The following is a 20,230-nucleotide window of genomic DNA, read 5'->3' as shown; positions in this document are numbered from 1 at the left end:
AAATTAAAAATAGAATATTTCAAGTTTGCAAGTTGGAAATTAGAAAATCACAAGTTGGAAAGTGGAAAATTGAAAATTCAAAGCTTGCAAGTTGGAAACAGGAAAATTACAAGTTAGAAGGTGGAAAATTAAAAATAGAATATTCCAAGTTTCCAAGTTGGAAATTAGAAAATCACAAGTTGGAAGGTGGAAAATTGAAAATAGAATACTTCAAATTTGCAAGTTGCAAATTAGAAAATCACAAGTTGGAAAATTGAAACTAGTCCAAGTTTCCAAGTTGGAAATTAGAAAATCATAAGTTAAAAGATGGAAAATTAAAAATAGAATATTTCAAGTTTGCAAGTTGGAAATTAGGAAATCACAAGTTGGAAGGTGGAAAATTAAAAATTGAATATTTCAAGTTTGCAAGTTGGAAATTAGAAAATTATACAAGTTGGAAGGTGGAAAAATGAAAATAGAATATTCCAAGTTTCCAAGCTGGAAATTAGAAAATCGCAAGTTGGAAAATGTAAAATTGAAAATAGAATATTCTAAATTAGAAATTGAAAAATTAAAGCTTTGTTTTTCCTTCTTCACCTTTGAACTGCAGTTTACTGTAACATTCTTGAATGAACATTATCCTTGTCCGATGGCCGTTTGCTACGGAGCGTGCATTAGTTGGATCCTTTCTCGAGCGTATCCGATTGCACGTGAAATTAGTCTCTTTGGGATATTAGTGTCACCACTTGGTGCACGACGTTGTTCACATCGAACGATCTAATTTTGCTAGGGAAATCGATAGAACGCGCGCGCGCTCTTGTTTCTCTCGTCTCTGTACCACTCTGCCAGACATCGACGATTATTGCAAATTCTGCCGGATTTATCGGTCGATATACCGCGACCGTTCTACCTTTCGATTCTAGGATTATCACCGATGTTCCATGATAATGCGATGTTTGCATAATCGAACGGCCAGTTTTTGCAAACATTTGCGTTTGCGAATCAAACGTTTATGGGATAAACTAACCGACGCTGATGCCTCGTTTCTCAGCTGGAATAAATTTACATGAATGAAATTCGAGATAAATCACGATATCTGGAGTTCAACTCACTGTGAATTATATGTAAATTAAGAGGAAAGAAAATTAGAAGGTTCAAAGATGTCAAGTTGCAAATTTGAAAATTCTAAGCTACCACCAAGGGACCATACCGAGGTGATAATCGCCAATTTTGATGAAACTTCGCAGTTTTCCAGTTCTCATAAATTCATTCGACACATATTTTTTTGTAGCTTCTAATATTCATTTTAAGGTGTTGAAATCAGCCCTCAAAGTTGAGGGTGCAGAACATACTTTGTTGAATATCTCGGAAACCATTAGAAATGGAGGTGTGTCGTAAATTGGTGCAATTTATGTTTTTGAACAGATTTGCAAAATTTCCATTTGTTTACATAATATGTTAAAAAATAATACATTTTTGTTATTATTTTAAATTGGAAATTTAATCGACTGCAGAACTGCGAAGTTTCATCAAAATTGTCGATTATCATCTCGGTATGGTCCCATGTAAGTTGGAAATGGGAAAATTGCAAGTTCCCAAGTTGGAAATTAGAAAATAGCAAGTTAAAAGTTTGACGTTTTCAAGTTAAACACTGGAAAATTGCAAGTTGGATATTGGAAGCGTGGAAGTTGAGTGTTGGTGCGGAGAAACAGTCAACAGGAACAGAAAGTTTAGCAAACAGAACGTGAACGAGCAAGAACACGAATTTGTTACATAGCCCTTTACGTGGGTGGGTATCGCTTGTATGGATTGATAAATCCATACTGTGAAAGAACGTTTCTTCGACAGCTGAGCAGACATTTCTGCTTGAATGACAGCTTTCGATATTTCGCATCGACTATTTCCATATACATATAATAACAAATGTTCAAGTTCATCGCTTCGTAAATCAATTATTAACAACAGTTTACTTTCCTCGACAAATTGATCATTACGAACGATGGAGTTTCCAATCTTGAACCTGTCGAACAATATATTCTTCACCGACACGTGCATCGTTCGGTTCCCTATTTAACATGCCGCTTACACACCGTCTATAAACTCTTTAAAGCTCAGCGAAGCTCGCTCCATAAACTTCTTCAAAACAACGTCCTCGTGTAACAAATCGATCGACCTCGACTTCCATGCGACACGAAAAGACTACCGAAAGATTCGGTAGCAACAACACGGGACGACAGTAAACTTGCGCAACTGAAAATCTGGTAGACAGGGAAGTTTCTACAAGGAAGAGGAAACGACAAAAGAATACACATTTGCAATGGAAATTGCTTTTTGATAGCTAGAATTCGGTTTCGGAGAAATTGAAAACTATCTGTGAATTTCTTTACATGTGAAGTAGAAAGAAATTCAGAGGAAGTTGGAAGCTGAAAATTTCTAATAAAAGGTTTCAACTTGGAAGTTTGGGAGTTTGCAGTTTGTAACTCGGAAATTGGAAAACTGGAAGATCCCTAGTTGGAATTTAGAAAATTGAAAGACCCCTAGTTGGAAATTGGAAAATTGGAAGACCCCTAGTTGAAATTTGGAAACTTGGAAGATCCCTAGTTGGAATTTGGAAAATTGGAAGATTCCTAGTTGGAAATTGAAAAATGGGAAGGTGCCTAGTTGGAAATTGGAAGATCCTTAGTTGGAATTTGGAAAATTGGAAGATCCCTAGTTGGAAATTGGAAAATTGGAAGACCCCTAGTTGGAATTTGGAAAATTGGAAGATCCCTAGTTGGAAATTGGAAAATTGGAAGACCCCTAGTTGGAATTTGGAAACTTGGAAAGATCCCTAATTGGAATTTGCAAAATTGGAAGATTCCTAGTTGGAAATTGAAAAATTGGAAGATCACTAGTTGGAAATTGGAAGATCCTTAGTTGGAATTTGGAAAATTGGAAGATCCCTAGTTGGAAATTGGAAAATTCCAAGCTCCTAAGTAGGAAATTTCTAAGTCTCTAAGTTGGAATTTGGAAACGTCTAAGCTTCTAAGTTAAAAAATTCTAAGCACGTAAGCTGGAAATTAGAATGATTTCAAACCAAATCTCACGTATAACAGGAAAAATAACAACGCTGATTTAAATAAGAATACCATTATTATGATAATTTATAAGAGATTCACGAGAAAAGCAATGGAAGAAAGAAAAGCTGAAGGTAACAGACAACACGATATCGACATCTGTTATATCTCCATAGGCGAGAGTGCTTTTATAAATGCCGCGACAACCCCTCAGAAGCTCTCGTTAGCCGGAGGGTCTGTACACTTTAAAGGGCGCTCTGTGTCTCTGTGTCGCTACGGCCATTTATCCATGACCCTGTTATGAATATAAAAGCTCTTTAATTGGATTCGTCTGCTTAATCGCTCGATGTAATCTTCGAATGCTATTATAACAGCTAACAAACCTTTCTCCATTTGTTTTCCCTCCCATTGAACAAAAATACATCTGGAAAACAAAGTGCTCTTGATCTTTCAAGATAGAAACGAAATCTACCAGCGTGTCGATAACACGAAAGAGAATAAAATTTCTCCAATGATCTTTCAAATGGAATTCTACTTTGCGGATGATATTTCCATTTACAAAACATTCGGGAAAGACATCCATGGAATGGAAACACGACAGCAGTGAATAGTTGGCTCGCTGTTGAATAATTCGTAGGAAGTTTGCCGTCCAAGCCATAATCCCGATCTTCGTGGAGGGTCGTGTTTAAAATTTCAAAATTCGAAAGCGTTGCGACCCGAAAGCACCAGACACTTACGCGTCATCTCGAAATCAGATAAATTTCATTCGTGGTTCATACCATTGTGAATCCTCCCTCCTTCCTCGTGAAACTTCCACGGAAGTCTCTTTAATTTCTGACCGTCCTCCTCGAGTCGGAAACTTGCCACGAAATTTCAATGTCCTCGAATATTTCAACGTTAATTAACCTCTTCGGACCTCTTCTCATCGGGATTGGACATTCCCCTGAATGGAACACGGTATTGTTACGTCTCCGAAAGCTGGAGGATGATTAAATTTATCTGGAAATTACGACTGCTAGTCGCTCGTTCCAACCAAGAATTTCTGAAATTCTTGGACGTTTGATGTATGAATTGTCAGGATGGATGGAATAGCGATCCATTGTTGACCGGTTTATCAAACGAAGTACGAAATGTCATTAAGAAAGAATAGTAATTCGCAGAGTACGATAGTTTGCAATGTACACTAGTGGAATTAATTCTGGAGACTTTTAAATTTTTAATTAAATTTTACATTTTTTCAAATTATTTAGGGCGTCGTTTATATAAAAAAATCAGTAAAAAGTCCATTCACAGCCATACTTTTAATATAAAATAAAAATTACAGTTTTAAGATATCAAAGGAGGTAGAAAAAATTTGGCTACTTCACATCGTGCGACGTTTCCTTTTGCAAGGCGGAAAAACAAAAATAACAACACAGTTTAGATTTTTTAAAATTAAAATTTTAAATCATTTACAAACCAAATCATGTGAAAATATTATGTATAAACATTATAGATTACAATAAAAATATTACGGTATCAATTTAGCATAGCAGAATATACATTTTCTGCAAAAATATGAAATAAAGAATATTTTTATTCAGTGTCCAGAATTAATTCCACCAGTGTATAATAACTCGTAATGTACAATATCTTACGATACGATGCGTGATAACCCCCGGTACAACCCATAATGTATGATGACTCGCAATTTACGATAATTGGGACACACGATAACACCGAACGTATGCGGATTGTCCCACAATCACAAACCTGATTTGCAACTCAAGAGAATCACTTTCAATTAAATTAATCTGTACCACATAGTTTATTCAATTTAATGGAAAAAGCACAGAATATTCTGAAAGCAGATCAAGGAATTACTTTCAGAAAGGTATGGGATGCACGCTGCTTTCCTAATATATGCACGCTGCGGCGCTAATTAAAGCGCGACAACAATGGGGACGCATTAATTACACTTCGTATGAATTAATCGTTGCGGGATATATAACGACAATTACTTTTCGGGGTGGTTACCTCTGCGGACGTTCCGAAGTGCATCAGTGAAACGAGTTCGTTAGCGTCATTCGATAGATAAAGCCTGATTAATTAGCCAGCCGAGAGGCTTATTTAAACGGGAAATTAATTATCGTCGCGGATAAGTGACAGAGGAGCCTACGGATAAATAGCAAATCCGTATACGAACGCCTGCATTATCTGACTAATCACCTATTCATCCTTATATCCTCCGCTCGCATGGAACTTCTGCAAAGCAAACTTTGATCCCTCAGACGAGTTTAACGCGTGGACGATCATCGCGGAGGCTGGAAAAACGATGGAAAACGCATTCGCTCGACTCCCTTTCGGAAGTGCTAACGGAAACGAGCCGTTCTCTGCTCGCGTCGCTTGAAAACCATTCAGCAAGTCGAGTGACGCGATTCATGGCTGCCATTTTCATCGCGCAATCATTTTTCTCCCGCAAAAACGCAAATTATCGTGTCTATTTCAGTACCGAACATACCAGGGTATACACACGGCATGTGCAAGATTCCCTAACATTGACCACGAATGCAATAAATATGTTAGCGACGCTAGGGTGATCGTTTCTTACAGGTTTATCGATCAACTTTATATAGCGGATCAATTAATTTCATGATTTTGAAAAATTTTACAAAATATCTTCAAACATATTTATTTCGGTGAAGATTTTTTAGATGGAAGGTCGATGTTGATTAAAATAAAAAAGGAATTGCAGCGCTCCGAAAATACTAGAGATACGTTTCAAACCACACCCATGCGAAAAAGAAGAGAGAGAACGGGTTGATTTTCCGTGGTAACCGCGTGAAATGCAGACAGCGCATCCATGCGCGAAACTACAGCTCGAGGTGCACGTGTCACGGTCATATATTATGCACGGCCGTGTTACGCGCGATACTTCGGTAGCTCTAAAGCCGTGTGTATACAAGGGAAGCATAGTGACGGACAAACTGCAGCTGCACACATGCCAGCGGCGCAAGAGCTCGCAACTGCGACAATAGACACACCCCGGTTGCAGAGGTGGGTAGACTTTGCACAAGCTGGCATCTTGCTACGCGCTACTGCCGTATCGGGCTTTAGAATTCAGCCGTGAAAGCAGTGTCGTTACCGAAAATCTATCCGCTACATTATTAAACGGGGGATAATACCGAGATAGGGGATAAGCAATGGGCGAACAGAGTAGAAATAACGTGGTGATAAAGTGAAAGGTAAATGGAAGGAATTTCGGTGGAAATTGAAGCATTTCACTTGGTAGTTAATAGTTGAAGGTTGGAAATTAGGAACTGGAAATTGGTAGTTGGAAATTGGGAATTGGAAGTTGGAAATTGGTAGTTGGGAATTGGGAATTGGGAATTGATAGCTGAGAATTGGGAATTGGAAGTTGGAAATTGGTAGTTGGGAATTGGGAATTAGTAGCTGAGAATTGGGAATTGGAAGTTGGAAATTTGTAGTTGAGAAATGGGAATTGGGAATTGGAAGCTCGAAATTGGTAGTCGGTAGATGTGAACTGGCAATTGGAAATTGGAAATTGGTAGTTGGGAATGGGAAATTGGAAATTGGTAGTTGGGAATTGGGAATTGGAAATAGGTTGCTGAGAATTGGGAATTGTAGGTTGGAAATTAGGAATTGGAAGTTGGAAATTGGTAGTTGGGGATTGGAAATTATGAATTGGAAGTTGGAAATTGTTAATTGGCAATTGGAAGATGGACATTAGTAGTTGGAAATTGGGAATTGAAAGTTAGAAGTTGACAGCTGGATAGTTAAAAGTTGGAAGTTGAAAATTCACTCTCTTAACAATTAAAAAATTAAAAGCAAACGCAATCGTACATAATTTATTTCAATTAAAACACACTCTATATCCAGCCAACAACAGAAAGTAAGAAATTTGATTGTACGTTACCTCAAAGTTAAAGTTAACAAACGATTTTGGCCCTGCATTCATAACATGGTCGTAGACCACGTGACGTTTTTCTAAATTAATTAAACTCGTGTTAAAGCTCAGCCGCGTTCATGCCATGTCTGTGCTTGACGTAATTTGAATTTTCACTCTGTTCGTGAATCCTCCGGGAAGATACACGCGCGAATGTGTACTCCTCGTGGCAGTCGCATTCTACTTGTGACCCATTGTTCAGACGCGGATTCGCGTTCCACAGAGCGCGAAGAAGCATGCCAGAAACGCGACTCCAACTTTCCTTTACGCACTGGGTGCACGAATCGAAACGTATCCTACGGGTGGCATTAAGATTTTCGGAATCTAACGCTCGTTTACCGATTCAGGATTCCTTCGAGGCGTGGGATTTACCGGTTAACCCCTTTCAAGACAATAAACCCATTATGGTAATGAGGAATTTATTCTATTGTTGTGAGTAGGAATTCTGGCGCACTGAACAGGTGCGCTGATGCAGTTTGTCTGTTCTGATGGTTATTCTATGGGGAGATAGAAGTTGCAAAAGTATTATTTTTCAATCTTTAACTTTCAACTTCCAATTAGCAATTTCTAATTTTACCACCCATCAACTCCCAATTCACAATTCCCAATTTTCAATTTCCAACTTCCAAATCCTAAATATTATTTTTCAATTCTTAACTTTCAATTTTCAATTAGCAATTTATAATTTTACCATCCATCAACTCCCAATTCCCAATTCCCAATTTTCAATTTCCAACTCTCAAATCCTAAATATTATTTTTCAATTTTTAACTTTCAATTTTCAATTAGCAATTTCTAATTTTACCATCCATCAACTCCCAATTCCCAATTCCCAATTTCCAACTCTCAAATCCTAACCCGCAACTCTTTTTGTTATAAAAGAATTTCAAGGATCTCTAAATCAGGGACTAGTAAATATTTGCCTATGAAAAAATTCTGTTATGCGCCAATTTGCATGGTACACGTTCCACCATTGTACGCATTCCCTGCGGAAAATGCCTATTCGCGACAGGCTGGCGCAATCTCAACAATAAAAAGCGTCCCAAGCACTACCACTCTGAAATTAACGCGACTAGAAATTATCTCTCGACCGTGAAACCATGGTCCTTCGTGGGTGACTTTAAAAAATAGGCCACGCTTAACAATCGATGGTAACAATTGAGACTCGAATGCTACAATATATATATAGAAGGACGTGTTTAAAATTTCGCTCCTCGTAAATTACCCCATTTTCTACCATTCTTCTTTCTTCGAACGATTCACGGTGATTGCAGCAGCAGCTTTTTTTCCCCACCCCCCCGTGTAACGAGCTACAACGCGTTTCGTGAAAGGACGGCTCGCAATCGAGGCGTCCCAATGTCGTCGAGGAATAGAGCTCGTCCTTCCAATCTTAAGAGGGAAAAAAGAGTTACTCACTGTTTTACGAGCACGAAGGATTCCCATTCGAGTAACAGCCAGATCAGATTCTGCAGCGTTTCAATTTCCCTATCTCATTTCGCTCGGTCTGGTCAAGGCTGAGCCAAACAGAGATCTCCCGTAATTCTGTGGCCTTGTCCCGTTAAGGGGACAATTTTAGTATCGGTGAATCGTTTAACAACGATAAAAATACGAGTCACGTGCCCTGTGGACCGTTTCCACTGTTCGCTAACCGATTCCAATCGAGTCATTTGGAACAATGGAAGAAAAGAAGATAGAGGAAGGGAATTTAACAATAATAAAATAGAGTCACCGAGACAAAAATCCGACTGGTTTTTCTCGCTGAAAAGGAAAAACAATTGGAAAAAATTCGAGGATCGATAACAGGGAAGACGTACGATCGTTTTTTTTTATCCGACAAAATTCTTTCCTAGCAACTGACCCACATTCCTTGCAAGAATAAGAGCGATTTCGAGTAATCGCTCGACCAGAATGCAATGGAAACATTGCCGTGTAGTTTTCTTCCGTTTTTTCCCTCCCCGAGCTGCAGCTCGCGAAATGCAAGCGAGTCGAAGACGTTTTTTCGGTCAGCCCGAGTCCGAACGAAGCAATCCAATCTACTGGGAATTCGATTTCTCGGGAGGGAAAGCTTGTCGAATCGATGAGAGTGAAATGGAATCGGGATGTACGCTTGATGAAAGGGTGTTTCCTCTTCTGGCGATCTTTTAAGAAATTTTCTCTCTTATAATTTAGCGATAGAATATTCAATGACCAGCGTATATTTCATTTTCGATATTCGAAATAAATTGAAAGTTATCCGAGTTGAATGTTCTAGTAGAAGCATAATTTACCTCAGTTCTAGTGGTAATTATAGTCACTGGCTAGCGGCACTTACTGGTGACTATATTTATCTAGTGCGTGCCGTCTACATTCCATAATAAATGACATACAATGAAAATTTCAGGCGGCAGCTGAAATTTCCATTATTTTCACTCAAATTGAAAATTGGTAGCTTCTTGGTTGGTATTTGAAAGTTGGATGTTTGCAAATCACCAGCTTCTATGTTAGAAATTTGAAACTGTTAACTTCCTAATTGGAAGCGGATAATTAGTAGCTTCTGAATTGGACTTTGGAAGTTGGATGCTTGCAAGTTACTAAATTAGAAATTTGTTAGAAATTTGAAACTGTTACCTTCCTAATTGGAAGCTGATAATTGATAGCTTCTCAGTTGGAATTTGGAAATTGGATGCCTGCAAGTTACTAATTTCTAAGTTAGAAATTTGAAATTATTAGCTTCCTAATTGGAAGCTGATAATTGATAGCTTCCCAGTTGGAATTTGGAAATTGATTGCTTGAGAATTAACAGCTTCAAAGTCAGAAATTCGAAACTGTTAGCTTCCTAATTGGAAGCTGATAATTGATAGCTTCCCAGTTGGAATTTGGAAGTTGATTGCTTGAGAATTAACAGCTTCAAAGTTAGAAATTCGAAACTGTTAGCTTCCTAATTGGAAACTGGTAATTGATAACTACTCAATTAAATTTTTGAAGCTGGATGCTTGCAAGTTACTAATTTCTAAGTTAGAAATTCGAAACTGTTGTCTTCCTAATTGGAAGCTGATAATTGATAGCTGTTCAGTTGAAATTTGGAAATTGGATGCTTGCAAATTACCAGCTTCTAAGTTAGAAATTCGTAACTGTTAGCTTCCTAATTGGAAGCTGGTAATTGTTTACTTCTCAGTTGGAATTTTGAAGCTGGATGCTTGCAAGTTACTAATTTCTAAATTACAAATTTGAAACTGTTAGCTTCCTAATTGGAAGCTGGTAATTGATAACTACTCAATTGAATTTTTGAAGCTGGATGCTTGCAAGTTACTAATTTCTAAGTTACAAATTTGGAACTGTTAGCTTCCTAATTGGAAGCTGATAATTGATAGCTTCTCAGTTGAAATTTGGAAGTTGAGAGTTAGAAATTCGAAACTGTTAGCTCTCCAGTTGAAAGTTAAAAGTTGCAAGCTTCTAAGCAAACTTTCTGTGCAAAAGAATTGGAGAGTTCTAAGGTTAAAAGAAAGTACTTGCCGACTGAAAAAGCGGACAGAAAATTTCGTTACCTCCTAGACACACGCAACGACAAACCTCGTTTCGACGCTTTTCAATCAGCCTTCCCAGGGCATACAGGAGCATAATCGAGTAACCGACTCGACAGGCTGAGCGATAGAACGGCTTTTGCCAAATTAGACGTTCAAATTTGAATTTCAAATCGATTCAGACTAGCAGCCGGATCAATTTAGCGAACCATCTGGCTTCGTCAACGTCGAATATCATCGACGGTGCATTTTAAACGACCTGGTTGCATTTCACGCCACTTATAAACCTCGATCCGATAATATATCATTGTTGATGTCCAACAGTTACTCCTTTCAATAATCTGTTTATGTATTTGCAAACATAACTCGATTCCCTCTTTTTTTCCAGAAAAGTGATCAACCTGTCGGTCATCGAAGAGGACTCGTACGAGAAGGACGCTCTGTTCTACGTCGAGTTAGGTGAACCACAACTGCAAGGAGGTGAGCATGAAATTTCCTGATCAGTTGAATTTCAGTCTTTGATCAGTCTGAAGGAAAATAACCAGGGCCGGCCCTGGGCCTAGGCAGATTAGGCGGCCGCCCAGGGCCCCCATAAGATGATTTTTCGTTTAAGAATGCAAGAGTAATGTTTACTTGAATATGCAAATCCAAATCAGTTATACAAACTTTGATGTTAATTTTATAAATTTTATTTGAGGTACTTTATATGTGATGGGGCCCTTTTTCGGTGCTCGCCTCGGACCCCCGAAATCTCAGGCCGGCCCTGAAAATAACGAGGCACATCTCGGCTAATTAACACACAAAATTTCTTCGGAAATGTGCTTTTTTCATTATTTTTCCTTCCGATCAGACCATCCTTCGTCGATTATTTAAAAAAACAAGAAGGTTAACCTTTTTCTTCTGCGATCGATAGAAGGTCCCTTCAGAAAACAAGTTGTCTTCAAGGGTAAAGGAAAATATTTAATAATCTCATTAAGAAGGTGCAGCGTTTTCAGAAGGATGACGTTATCAAGGGAATGAAATTTTTTCCTCGGCGTCGCTTTGAAATTCGTTTTTTTAACGGGTCACCGAGGCCTCTAATCACACGAAGGTCGAGAACTAACGGAAAGATCGAAGGGTAACGAGATTTAAATAACGCTAGGTCGCTCGTGCAATCGCGTGGAAAGGAGAGGAAAAGATACGAGAGACGGAACGGGATCGAACAAAAAAAATTCCGCAAACTTTAAGAGAATTATTTTTAATTGAATAATCTCGTTCGACCCCGTTTCGTAATTTGAAATCGACTGAAAATTATTTTTCTCCCCTTTTTTGAGGTAACCAAATACAGCAGAAAAGTTGTATAGTTTTCCAGGGAGGAAATCATAAATTGAAGGGTTGACGGGACGAGTGATTAGAGGCTTATCGATCACCGGAGAAAAATGGGAAAAGCGCGATGGTCGACGACGCTTTTCCGTATACTGATTTATCGTCGATCCATTGAAAAAAGATAAATGAAAACTGGACACGAATACCCACTGTTGTATTGATGAAAAATTTCCATTCGCTTTAAATATTATTCGAAGTTCTTGAAAAATCGAGCAGAAAGAATATTGTATCCATCGTTACATCTAACGATTATGAATAGATTGTAATAAATGTGCAATTTGCTTCACGCATTTTGTCGCAACTGGATCCGACACGATTCGACGTAAGTTTCAACGAGCGGGAACGTTAAATCCCGATCGATTTAGCATTCTGCCGCGTTGATTTCCCGAAGCCGTTTCCCCCCGTAACAAACGACCTAAAGTGGTTAACAGTAGCGGCTATACCCTGAGTAAACTGACTCCATAATGGCAGAAGTACGTTAGCATCTTTCTAGTTCGGTGCAGAGGGTAGTAGCTGCCACGTGTACATGTCGCTTCGTAATTCGTCTCGAACGCTTGTTCGTTAAGCTTGGTTTATGCTTCCAATTTCTCTACATTTTCAACATAAATATAGGTATAGCATCGGCGCTTTATCTGAATATTATTTCGCAAAGTTTAATGGCATATTTGCTATATTTTTAATAGTTAGAAATAAATTTCATATAGGTGTTCTAATTTTTAGATAAGTGTTAGAATTTGAAATTTTATTCGTTATAATAGCAATCTAAGTTTCTTAATTCATTCGAGAGCTGAGGAAGGGGAACCTTAAAACATTGCCATTTTTCCTAGACAAACCTCCATGCTCGGTACTGTGCCAATGACTTAGAATGAAAAATAATCCTTGTAGGAGAGGGGAGATAAAGGCGTTTCGTCTCGGGATCGTCTGTCAGATTCGTCAGTGGGGCTGACAACACTTATCATACCGCAATTCGGAACTTCTATATACGTATTTGAACTGCATGCCGGGCGACCGCTTGCGAGAACACTGTCACCTATCATCTCACCGCGCCGCCACCTAGCGGTCCCCGACCTGAACTAAAGGCGTCCGGGGAGACGAAACCCTCTCTCCCCCTCCACTAAACGCCTATATTAATAATAATTAATTCGAGAGCTAAGGAAGGAGAACCTATGGGTGGAGGAACCTTAAAACATCGCCATTTTTCCTAGACAAACTTCCATGCTCGATACTATACCAATGACTTAGAATGAAAAATAACCTTTGTAGGAAAGGGGAGAAAAAGAGGAGAACAAGAGATCCCTGCCCCAGGGACCTATAATATCGCAATTTTGAACTTCTATATACGTATTTGAACTGCATGCCGGGCGACCGCTTGCGAGAACACTGTCACCTATCATCTCACCGCGCCGCCACCTAGCGGTCCCCGACCTGAACTAAAGGCGTCCGGGGAGACGAAACCCTCTCTCCCCCTCCACTAAACGCCTACATTAATAATAATTAATTCGAGAGCTGAGAACCTATGGGTGGAGGCAAACATCGTCATTTTTCCTAGACAAACTTCCATGCTCGATACTATACCAATGACTTAGAATGAAAAATAACCTTTGTAGGAAAGGGGAGAAAAAGAGGAGAACAAGAGATCCCTGCCCCAGGGACCTATAATATCGCAATTTGGAACTTCTATATACGTATTTGAACTGCATGCCGGGCGACCGCTTGCGAGAACACTGTCACCTATCATCTCACCGCGCCGCCACCTAGCGGTCCCCGACCTGAACTAAAGGCGTCCGGGGAGACGAAACCCTCTCTCCCCCTCCACTAAACGCCTACATTAATAATAATTAATTCGAGAGCTGACAACCTATGGGTGGAGGAAAATATCGCCATTTTTCCTAGACAAACTTCCATGCTCGGTACTGTACCAATGTCTTAGAATAAAAAATAACACTCGTCCACTTTCTTAAAACCTCTTTTTCCACTTAATGAAAAATACCAGACAACTCCATTTCCGTGCAACACTTTCTTCTCAGCGATGCCGTCTACGTCCATGATTTGAATACTACGAGGTTTCGTAACGCGTACACCGCCACCTCATGCATATGCATTAATATATATTTCGCGGCGTATAATCCCGCTACATTTTATACGGTCCGTGGCAACCTGGTTCCAAGCATTTTGACAATGTATTTATTTTCAAGCAAAAGGTTCACTAACTACAAACAGATACCTGCTGTTCTGTGACACTCAACCTACGACTTCCTTTGAGATTCCTTTGCTAAAATGCAAATCTTTGAATATACAGGACGATCGAGAAGGAAATTCAACCTTTTCTATTTTCTTTCTTTGCGACCGATTCACTATGACCAATAGGGGTTAATTAATTGGTTAATTAGTCGACGGTTAATTTGAGAAATGAACGGAACCGGGGTCGATCGAGAATTCTCCGGAAGAGAGGATTCAGGAAGCCGCTTAATGGCCTGCAAATGTTCACCGAGTCTGGGCTAGATCACCAGGGAACCAATGAGATATACTCGTTAACCTTTTCTCTTTCCATTACTTATATATACGTCAGCTTAGAAACGTGTGCTAATTACAGCCAGGCATAGATAATGATTTTTCTCGAGATCATCTATTTAATCATTGACTTTTTCTTTACTTCATCGAAAACTTCCCCGATTGTTTAGATACTTCGTGACCTTCCTGAAGTCCCTGGGAAACTTGGACGCTGCATCGGGCTTCCGCGTGATCCGCGAAAATTCGATTTATTTTCATTGGTCGTGGCTGACCGTTGCTCGTTCAATCACTGATCATCTACCGCTCTGTTGACCCTGTTTAACCCAAAAATCAGAGCCTTTCGTTCACCGGATACCCCGTCCATTAGGGATGAGCGAGTACCCGGGATTACGGGGCTCGGGCGGGTGTCCCATACATGCGTGCAGTCGGGTAGCATATTTCGGGTTCGGTCGGGCACAATCGGGCTGATTCGGATGATCTCACGCGGGCCGCGGCCCCCGACCCAACTCTCACAAGGGGAACTACCCAAGTATTACACTCACTTATTAATGAAACTTTGCCAGATTGTAGAGCTCGTCGAGCTGAACACGCCTATACCCCGTTTTGTGGGCAGACGGCTAATTGTTTAAAAGATATTAATAATTAAAGTTAGTTATTACTTACATTCTGAAGTATGACAAACTCACACATACAATTCGCAATCTAGAGATCCACGGTTCAAATCCTTGGTTCCCAACATTTTTTTCTTTTTTAATGATAATTTGTCTCTTTTTGAATAACTATCACATAAAAATTATCATTATAAAAAAAAAACCCAGAACCCAGGATTTGAACCGAGGACCTTTAGATTACGAGTCATGTGTTTAACCACGGAGCAGATCCGTGACTTGCAATTTTAAGGTCCTTGGTTCAAATCCTTGCTTCCAAATAAAATTTTTTTTTTTTTATGATAATTTTTATGTGATAGTTATTCAAAAAGAGACAAATTATCATTAAAAATAAAAAAAAAAATGTTAGGAATCAAGGATTTGAACCGTGGATCTCTAGATTGCGAGTTGTATGTGTGAGTCTGTCATACTTCTCAATGTAAGTAGTAACTAACTTTAATTATTAATATCTTTTAAACAATTAGTCGTCTGCCCACAAACGGGGTATAGGCGTGTTCAGCTCGACGAGCTCTACAAGCTGGCAAAGTTTCATTAATAAGTGAGTGCAACACTTGGGTAGTTCTCCTTGTCAGGTACTACTTGTTAATAGTACTTGCAATAAGCATGTGCAAAATCTGTTTTATATGGAACTTTGGAATAAGATGATTTTCCGAAATAGTTCAGACGCCCCCCCCCCCCCCCCCCCCCCCTGTTTTCCGAACCGACCCGACACATTAGTCGGGTCGCACATCACTACCGTCCATCCATCGTACGCGTTCGAGACCTGTCGTTAATTTCATTGACACGGCACGGAGTTTGATCCCACGGAACACTCTCCGGGATACACAGAAAGTTACGATCATCCCACACGGGAGCCGGTTAACTGTAACGATCGCGTCATCACCAGAGGCGGTCAATTACCAACGTTGTTACCGTCGCGAGAGATTCGCATTATCTTTCCAGCTAACTGGAGAACTTTAGCGTCCCTCGTATCTTCCGGTGAAACCCGGTGAGGAGATCCTCCTTCCCCGTACTCGATTGCCGACGTTGTCCGTTCGTGCCGCGAAACTCTAAACTCTCTGATAAACTGATAAACGCGGAACGTGTAAATAAAAAAAAAATTAGTTTACGTAATTTCTGCTGCGCCGTCGGATAGACCGTTATCCGTAATCACGTGAGGTTAACGACCACTTAGCGGCTTCTGTTATCGTAGAAACACGCGAACTATTTGTTATCAACACTGAACGTTTCAAGTTCAAGTTGAACGCGTTCATTATCACTGTACAATTAGGTAACACTCTCCGCGTTTCTATTTTTATATCACTGTGTTATTTTAATACCGTTATCGACCGGAAGACCTGCTAACAGACTTTTTTGATGTCGACGGGTTATCGACTGAACACCAGTTGATAAGCCTTTGATCGTTGATGCTTTATTTATTACCGGAACGATAGAGTGTTTATGATTTTAAGTATCGTTAAATGCGATATGAGATGCAATTAGAGTAAATGAGATAGAGGAGGAATTTCAAAGTGACAGTATAGGTATTTTGCAATGTTAATTATTAATTTCTTGACGCCCTTGGCGTCATCATTTCACTTATAAATTACTATTAACACGTTGAATGCCACAGTGAAATTGGGATTAAAGCTCTAATTACTAAGAATAGTAATAATTAATTTTCAAATTTTATTATTACTTAATTTCAATATTACTTAAAATAATGTTTTTCTATTGTTTTTTTCTAATTATTCAGGCGTGTGTAAGTTGCGGGTCCGGTCACTGGTGACCCCCATGGCGTTCGACGTGTTAACGCTTAGCAGCCACAAATTTTTGAACATTTTTATTGTTTTCCCCATTTTTACTTTCTGAATTCCTATCAATATAAAATGAATATTAAGTCATTCTTTCTCACTGTAAGAAAAAAAATCGTCCTTGAAGAAGTTAAATTAGGAAGCACGGAATAAATATCCTAAAAAGGGGTGGATGTTTAAATGAGCAACCACGATGAAGCCCCGTGTTCACCTAGATTGTTTGAAGCCTGCTAAACGAGCATCGATGAGTTCTCGGCCGATGGCCAAGGGTTGTTAGATCACAGTTTCGTTTATTATACGCGAAACGAGGGAAGGGAAAAATTAACCCCTTGAAAAAAATTCGAACGGATGAACTTCTCTTTGTTAAGAAGAACTCGAGCGTGGTTTTCGCTCGCGACTTTAACTCGGAAACGCGAGTCTCTGGTGCTCTCGCCATGAAACCAGAGAAGTATGCATCAGCGAAATGTGGGTCAGCTGGTTGAAAGGAAGGAGAGAAAGAGAGACTAATGCAACAGACGATCTATTATCCCGAAAGAAGGTGAAGGAAAGCGGTTGACAAAGCGAGCGCACGCTCTCGAAACGAAACCAATTCCCCGCTGACTTCCCTCTATGCGTTCTGTTCCCTGCAATTATACTTAAGCAACCCGAGCACGCCTGTCCTTCCCTTTTTTACATATCCCTCTATTTTAAACGAAGGTCCTCTTGTTTCGAGCAAAGCAAGGATCCAACCGTCGATACTCGTCGAAATCCAAGGTTGGTTGGCAAAAAGGAACGACGTCAAAAACATTGGACTCGCATTTTAAAGAGTCACCATCTCTGCTATTCGACAGGATAGATTAATGGGGAAAAGTTCCCAGGAAATTCTGACGTTTTATTGCTTTCCGATGCGGTTCCCTCGTATCCCGTCTTCCTATAATAGTGAATAGGCGGTTTTATATAGTAAATTGTGATCATTTGTAGGAGTCAGAACACCGAAGAGGATCCTTGGCATTTACAGTGAAATGCAAAAGTATTTGAACACCGTTTAAAACAGAATACCTCATTTGAAATTGGATCAAATGACTTGAGGTTTTTTGAGAAACTGTAAAAATTAATTTACTAAGATATGGACTTTCGCTGTTTTAAAAAATTACAATTTGTTGAAATCGTGAAAAAAAAAATAGTGAAAGGTGATTTTTCAACTTTTTTATGCGAGCCTATAATGAAAATTTAAAATCTCTTTCGTAGTTTTTTAAAATAGCGAAAGCCCATATCTTACAATTAGTAAATTAATTTTTATAGCTTCTCGAAAAACCTCGAGTCGTTTGGTCCAATTTTAATTAAGGTATTCTGTTTTAAAGAGTGTCTGGAGTTTTACTTTGAGCCACTGTACTCTTTCAATGATACTTATTATCTTGAATTTTGATTCTAATATTTCTAGAAAGTATTCTAGTATTTCTAGAAAATCTTTGTGAAAAAATTGGAAAACCCAGTGGGGGGGATTTGAACTCCAACCCCCTGGATTCGTAGTCAGCGACCTTATCTACTTCGCTAACACCTATTCACTGCTATTTTTATTTTCACAACCCTTCTTATCGAACGTGGGGTGCCAATTCCTTTTTAGTACGTAGTACCTTAGAATTTTAGTAATTTTGTAGAAAATCGTGGATAACAGAAACTAGAGCACTGAAATTCGGATCCAAATCTCTATTATTACTCATCGATAGAAACTTCAATAATAAACGTATAATTTTAGTATCAGTCTCGTTATTTTCTACCCACGCATCGAGTCATAGATTGGCCTTCTACAAATCGTAATTCATAAGAATCTAACGAGTCTCTCGGGAGTTTATCTCGATGTCACTGATCGTTCATTAACCTCGTTATTCCCGCGAGAAAAAGAGTCACGATTCTCTTTCTCTCTTTCCTGCTCGATATCAACGACCTTGCCAATAGTGTTATCATCGACGAGAAATTGCCTTCGCTTAGTCATTCAACACGGTTCCCGCCAGATCAACCGAGCTGAATGAACCGTCCGGTTTATTCATCCACGTCTTATCGAAGCTTCATAGATAATCTCTTATCGCCTGCTGCTTATCTCAACTCGACGCGTGCCTACTCACGCGCCTCTGATGGCCTCGTTTCCCGTATCATCGACGACCTTTAACGTAATTGCTGTTACATTGTCGCTCATTTCGCGTGGATGATGGCGCGCGCATTATGGAATGCGGACGTTGTTATCTCTGACGAGCTGAGCCGAGTTCGCTCTGAATTTAATCTCTCGTCTTGGGATTCACTTAATTTATTTATTTGAATATACGTGGATGGCCGTTTTTTTGAATGGATACATAATGCTTTCAATTGTTTAACCATTTACATAATTCATAGTTAATAAAAATTTTACAATATACAAAAGAAAATACAAGAAAAAATATGCAAAAATAGAAAATAATGCAAAATAAAATGAATTTGAAGATATTTTTTTAAATAAATAATAACAAAACTTTCATTTTCTGTGATTGCGGATTTTGAATGATAATATATTCGTATCTTTCGCAGGAAAATGTTTTAAGATACCGAGAGAGATGTCTAGGTTAATTATGGGAAAAGTTTGTTTAGGTAATCCTCCGTTTTTCCCTCGTCCGGACGAAAAACACGATCGAATCAGGATCGGATCGGGATGGTAATTAAGGGACCGGCGTGTTCCGTAACGGAAAGACGATTTTCCGTGGCCAAGTTGGCAAGTTTCGATAAGCGGGGCTTTAATTAAAGAAGCAGGGAAGTTCCTTGCGGCGAGGGTTTGCCGCGTGACCGATTTTCCGCGAGGCACCTATCACCCGCAGCCGTGGCAAATTTTTATATCTTTTTTTTTTTTTGACAGAAGAGAGTTGTTTGTAAAATATTTCTGCCCGTCCTTCGCGTCGCGACGCTTTTAAAATAATGGGCCGCTGCTCGCGATTTTGTGGTCTTTTCCTGAAATCGATTTACGTTTCCCGTGTATCGTACCCTTATTTTTTTTTAATTTTCTTTTTCATCGAAGAGAAAAACTGATGAAAAATTGTTACACACAGGACGATTTTAATGAAATTACTAAAAGGGAAAACGAGCATTCGAAGGAGATCGATTTGTGTTGTTATCGTCGCAACTCATTTGTCGACGAACGAGCGACGATCTTTCCATGGGAACGAGGGAAAAGGGAGAATAAGAGTCGGGATTAATTAAGGCGACGCTACCAATTCAATCGAATTAATTGACCTGCGAGAGCTTAGGGAATCGAGAACATCGATTTGTGCCGGTGCATTATGACCTAGTGCTGCTGCTGCTGCAGTGATTTAGTGCCTCATCAAATTCCCAGTAAAGACACAATGCCGTTCAAAATTTAATGGAACTCTCCAAGAGTTCTCCAATAATATAACCGAGATTATACAAAGTT

General features: G+C 39.3%; 2 protein-coding genes across 12 annotated transcripts in view; one reads left to right on the top strand and one right to left on the bottom strand.

Annotated features, from left to right (window-relative positions):
• The window catches only part of Calx (sodium/calcium exchanger 3), a 74,956-nt gene that overhangs the window by 10,334 nt on the left and 44,392 nt on the right, over window positions 1-20,230 (top strand). For all 3 annotated transcript variants that reach the window (XR_004581063.2, XM_076691237.1, XM_034321391.2), the window contains exon 3: window positions 10,870-10,961. Coding sequence is in view for 2 of the 3 variants with exons in the window: in XM_076691237.1 (XP_076547352.1) it covers window positions 10,870-10,961 (92 nt within the window). In the remaining variant the exon portion in view is untranslated. The remainder of the gene's footprint in view (window positions 1-10,869; window positions 10,962-20,230) is intronic.
• Window positions 1-20,230, bottom strand: part of Syt14 (Synaptotagmin 14) — a 101,092-nt gene that overhangs the window by 44,144 nt on the left and 36,718 nt on the right. The gene's annotated exons all lie outside the window — the stretch shown is intronic.

The sequence above is a fragment of the Osmia lignaria genome, chromosome 12, assembly GCF_051020975.1.
Source record: "Osmia lignaria lignaria isolate PbOS001 chromosome 12, iyOsmLign1, whole genome shotgun sequence".
Lineage (NCBI taxonomy): Eukaryota > Metazoa > Arthropoda > Insecta > Hymenoptera > Megachilidae > Osmia > Osmia lignaria.
Note: the sequence above shows the minus strand (reverse complement) of the source record. Positions and strands in the feature narration are given on the sequence as shown.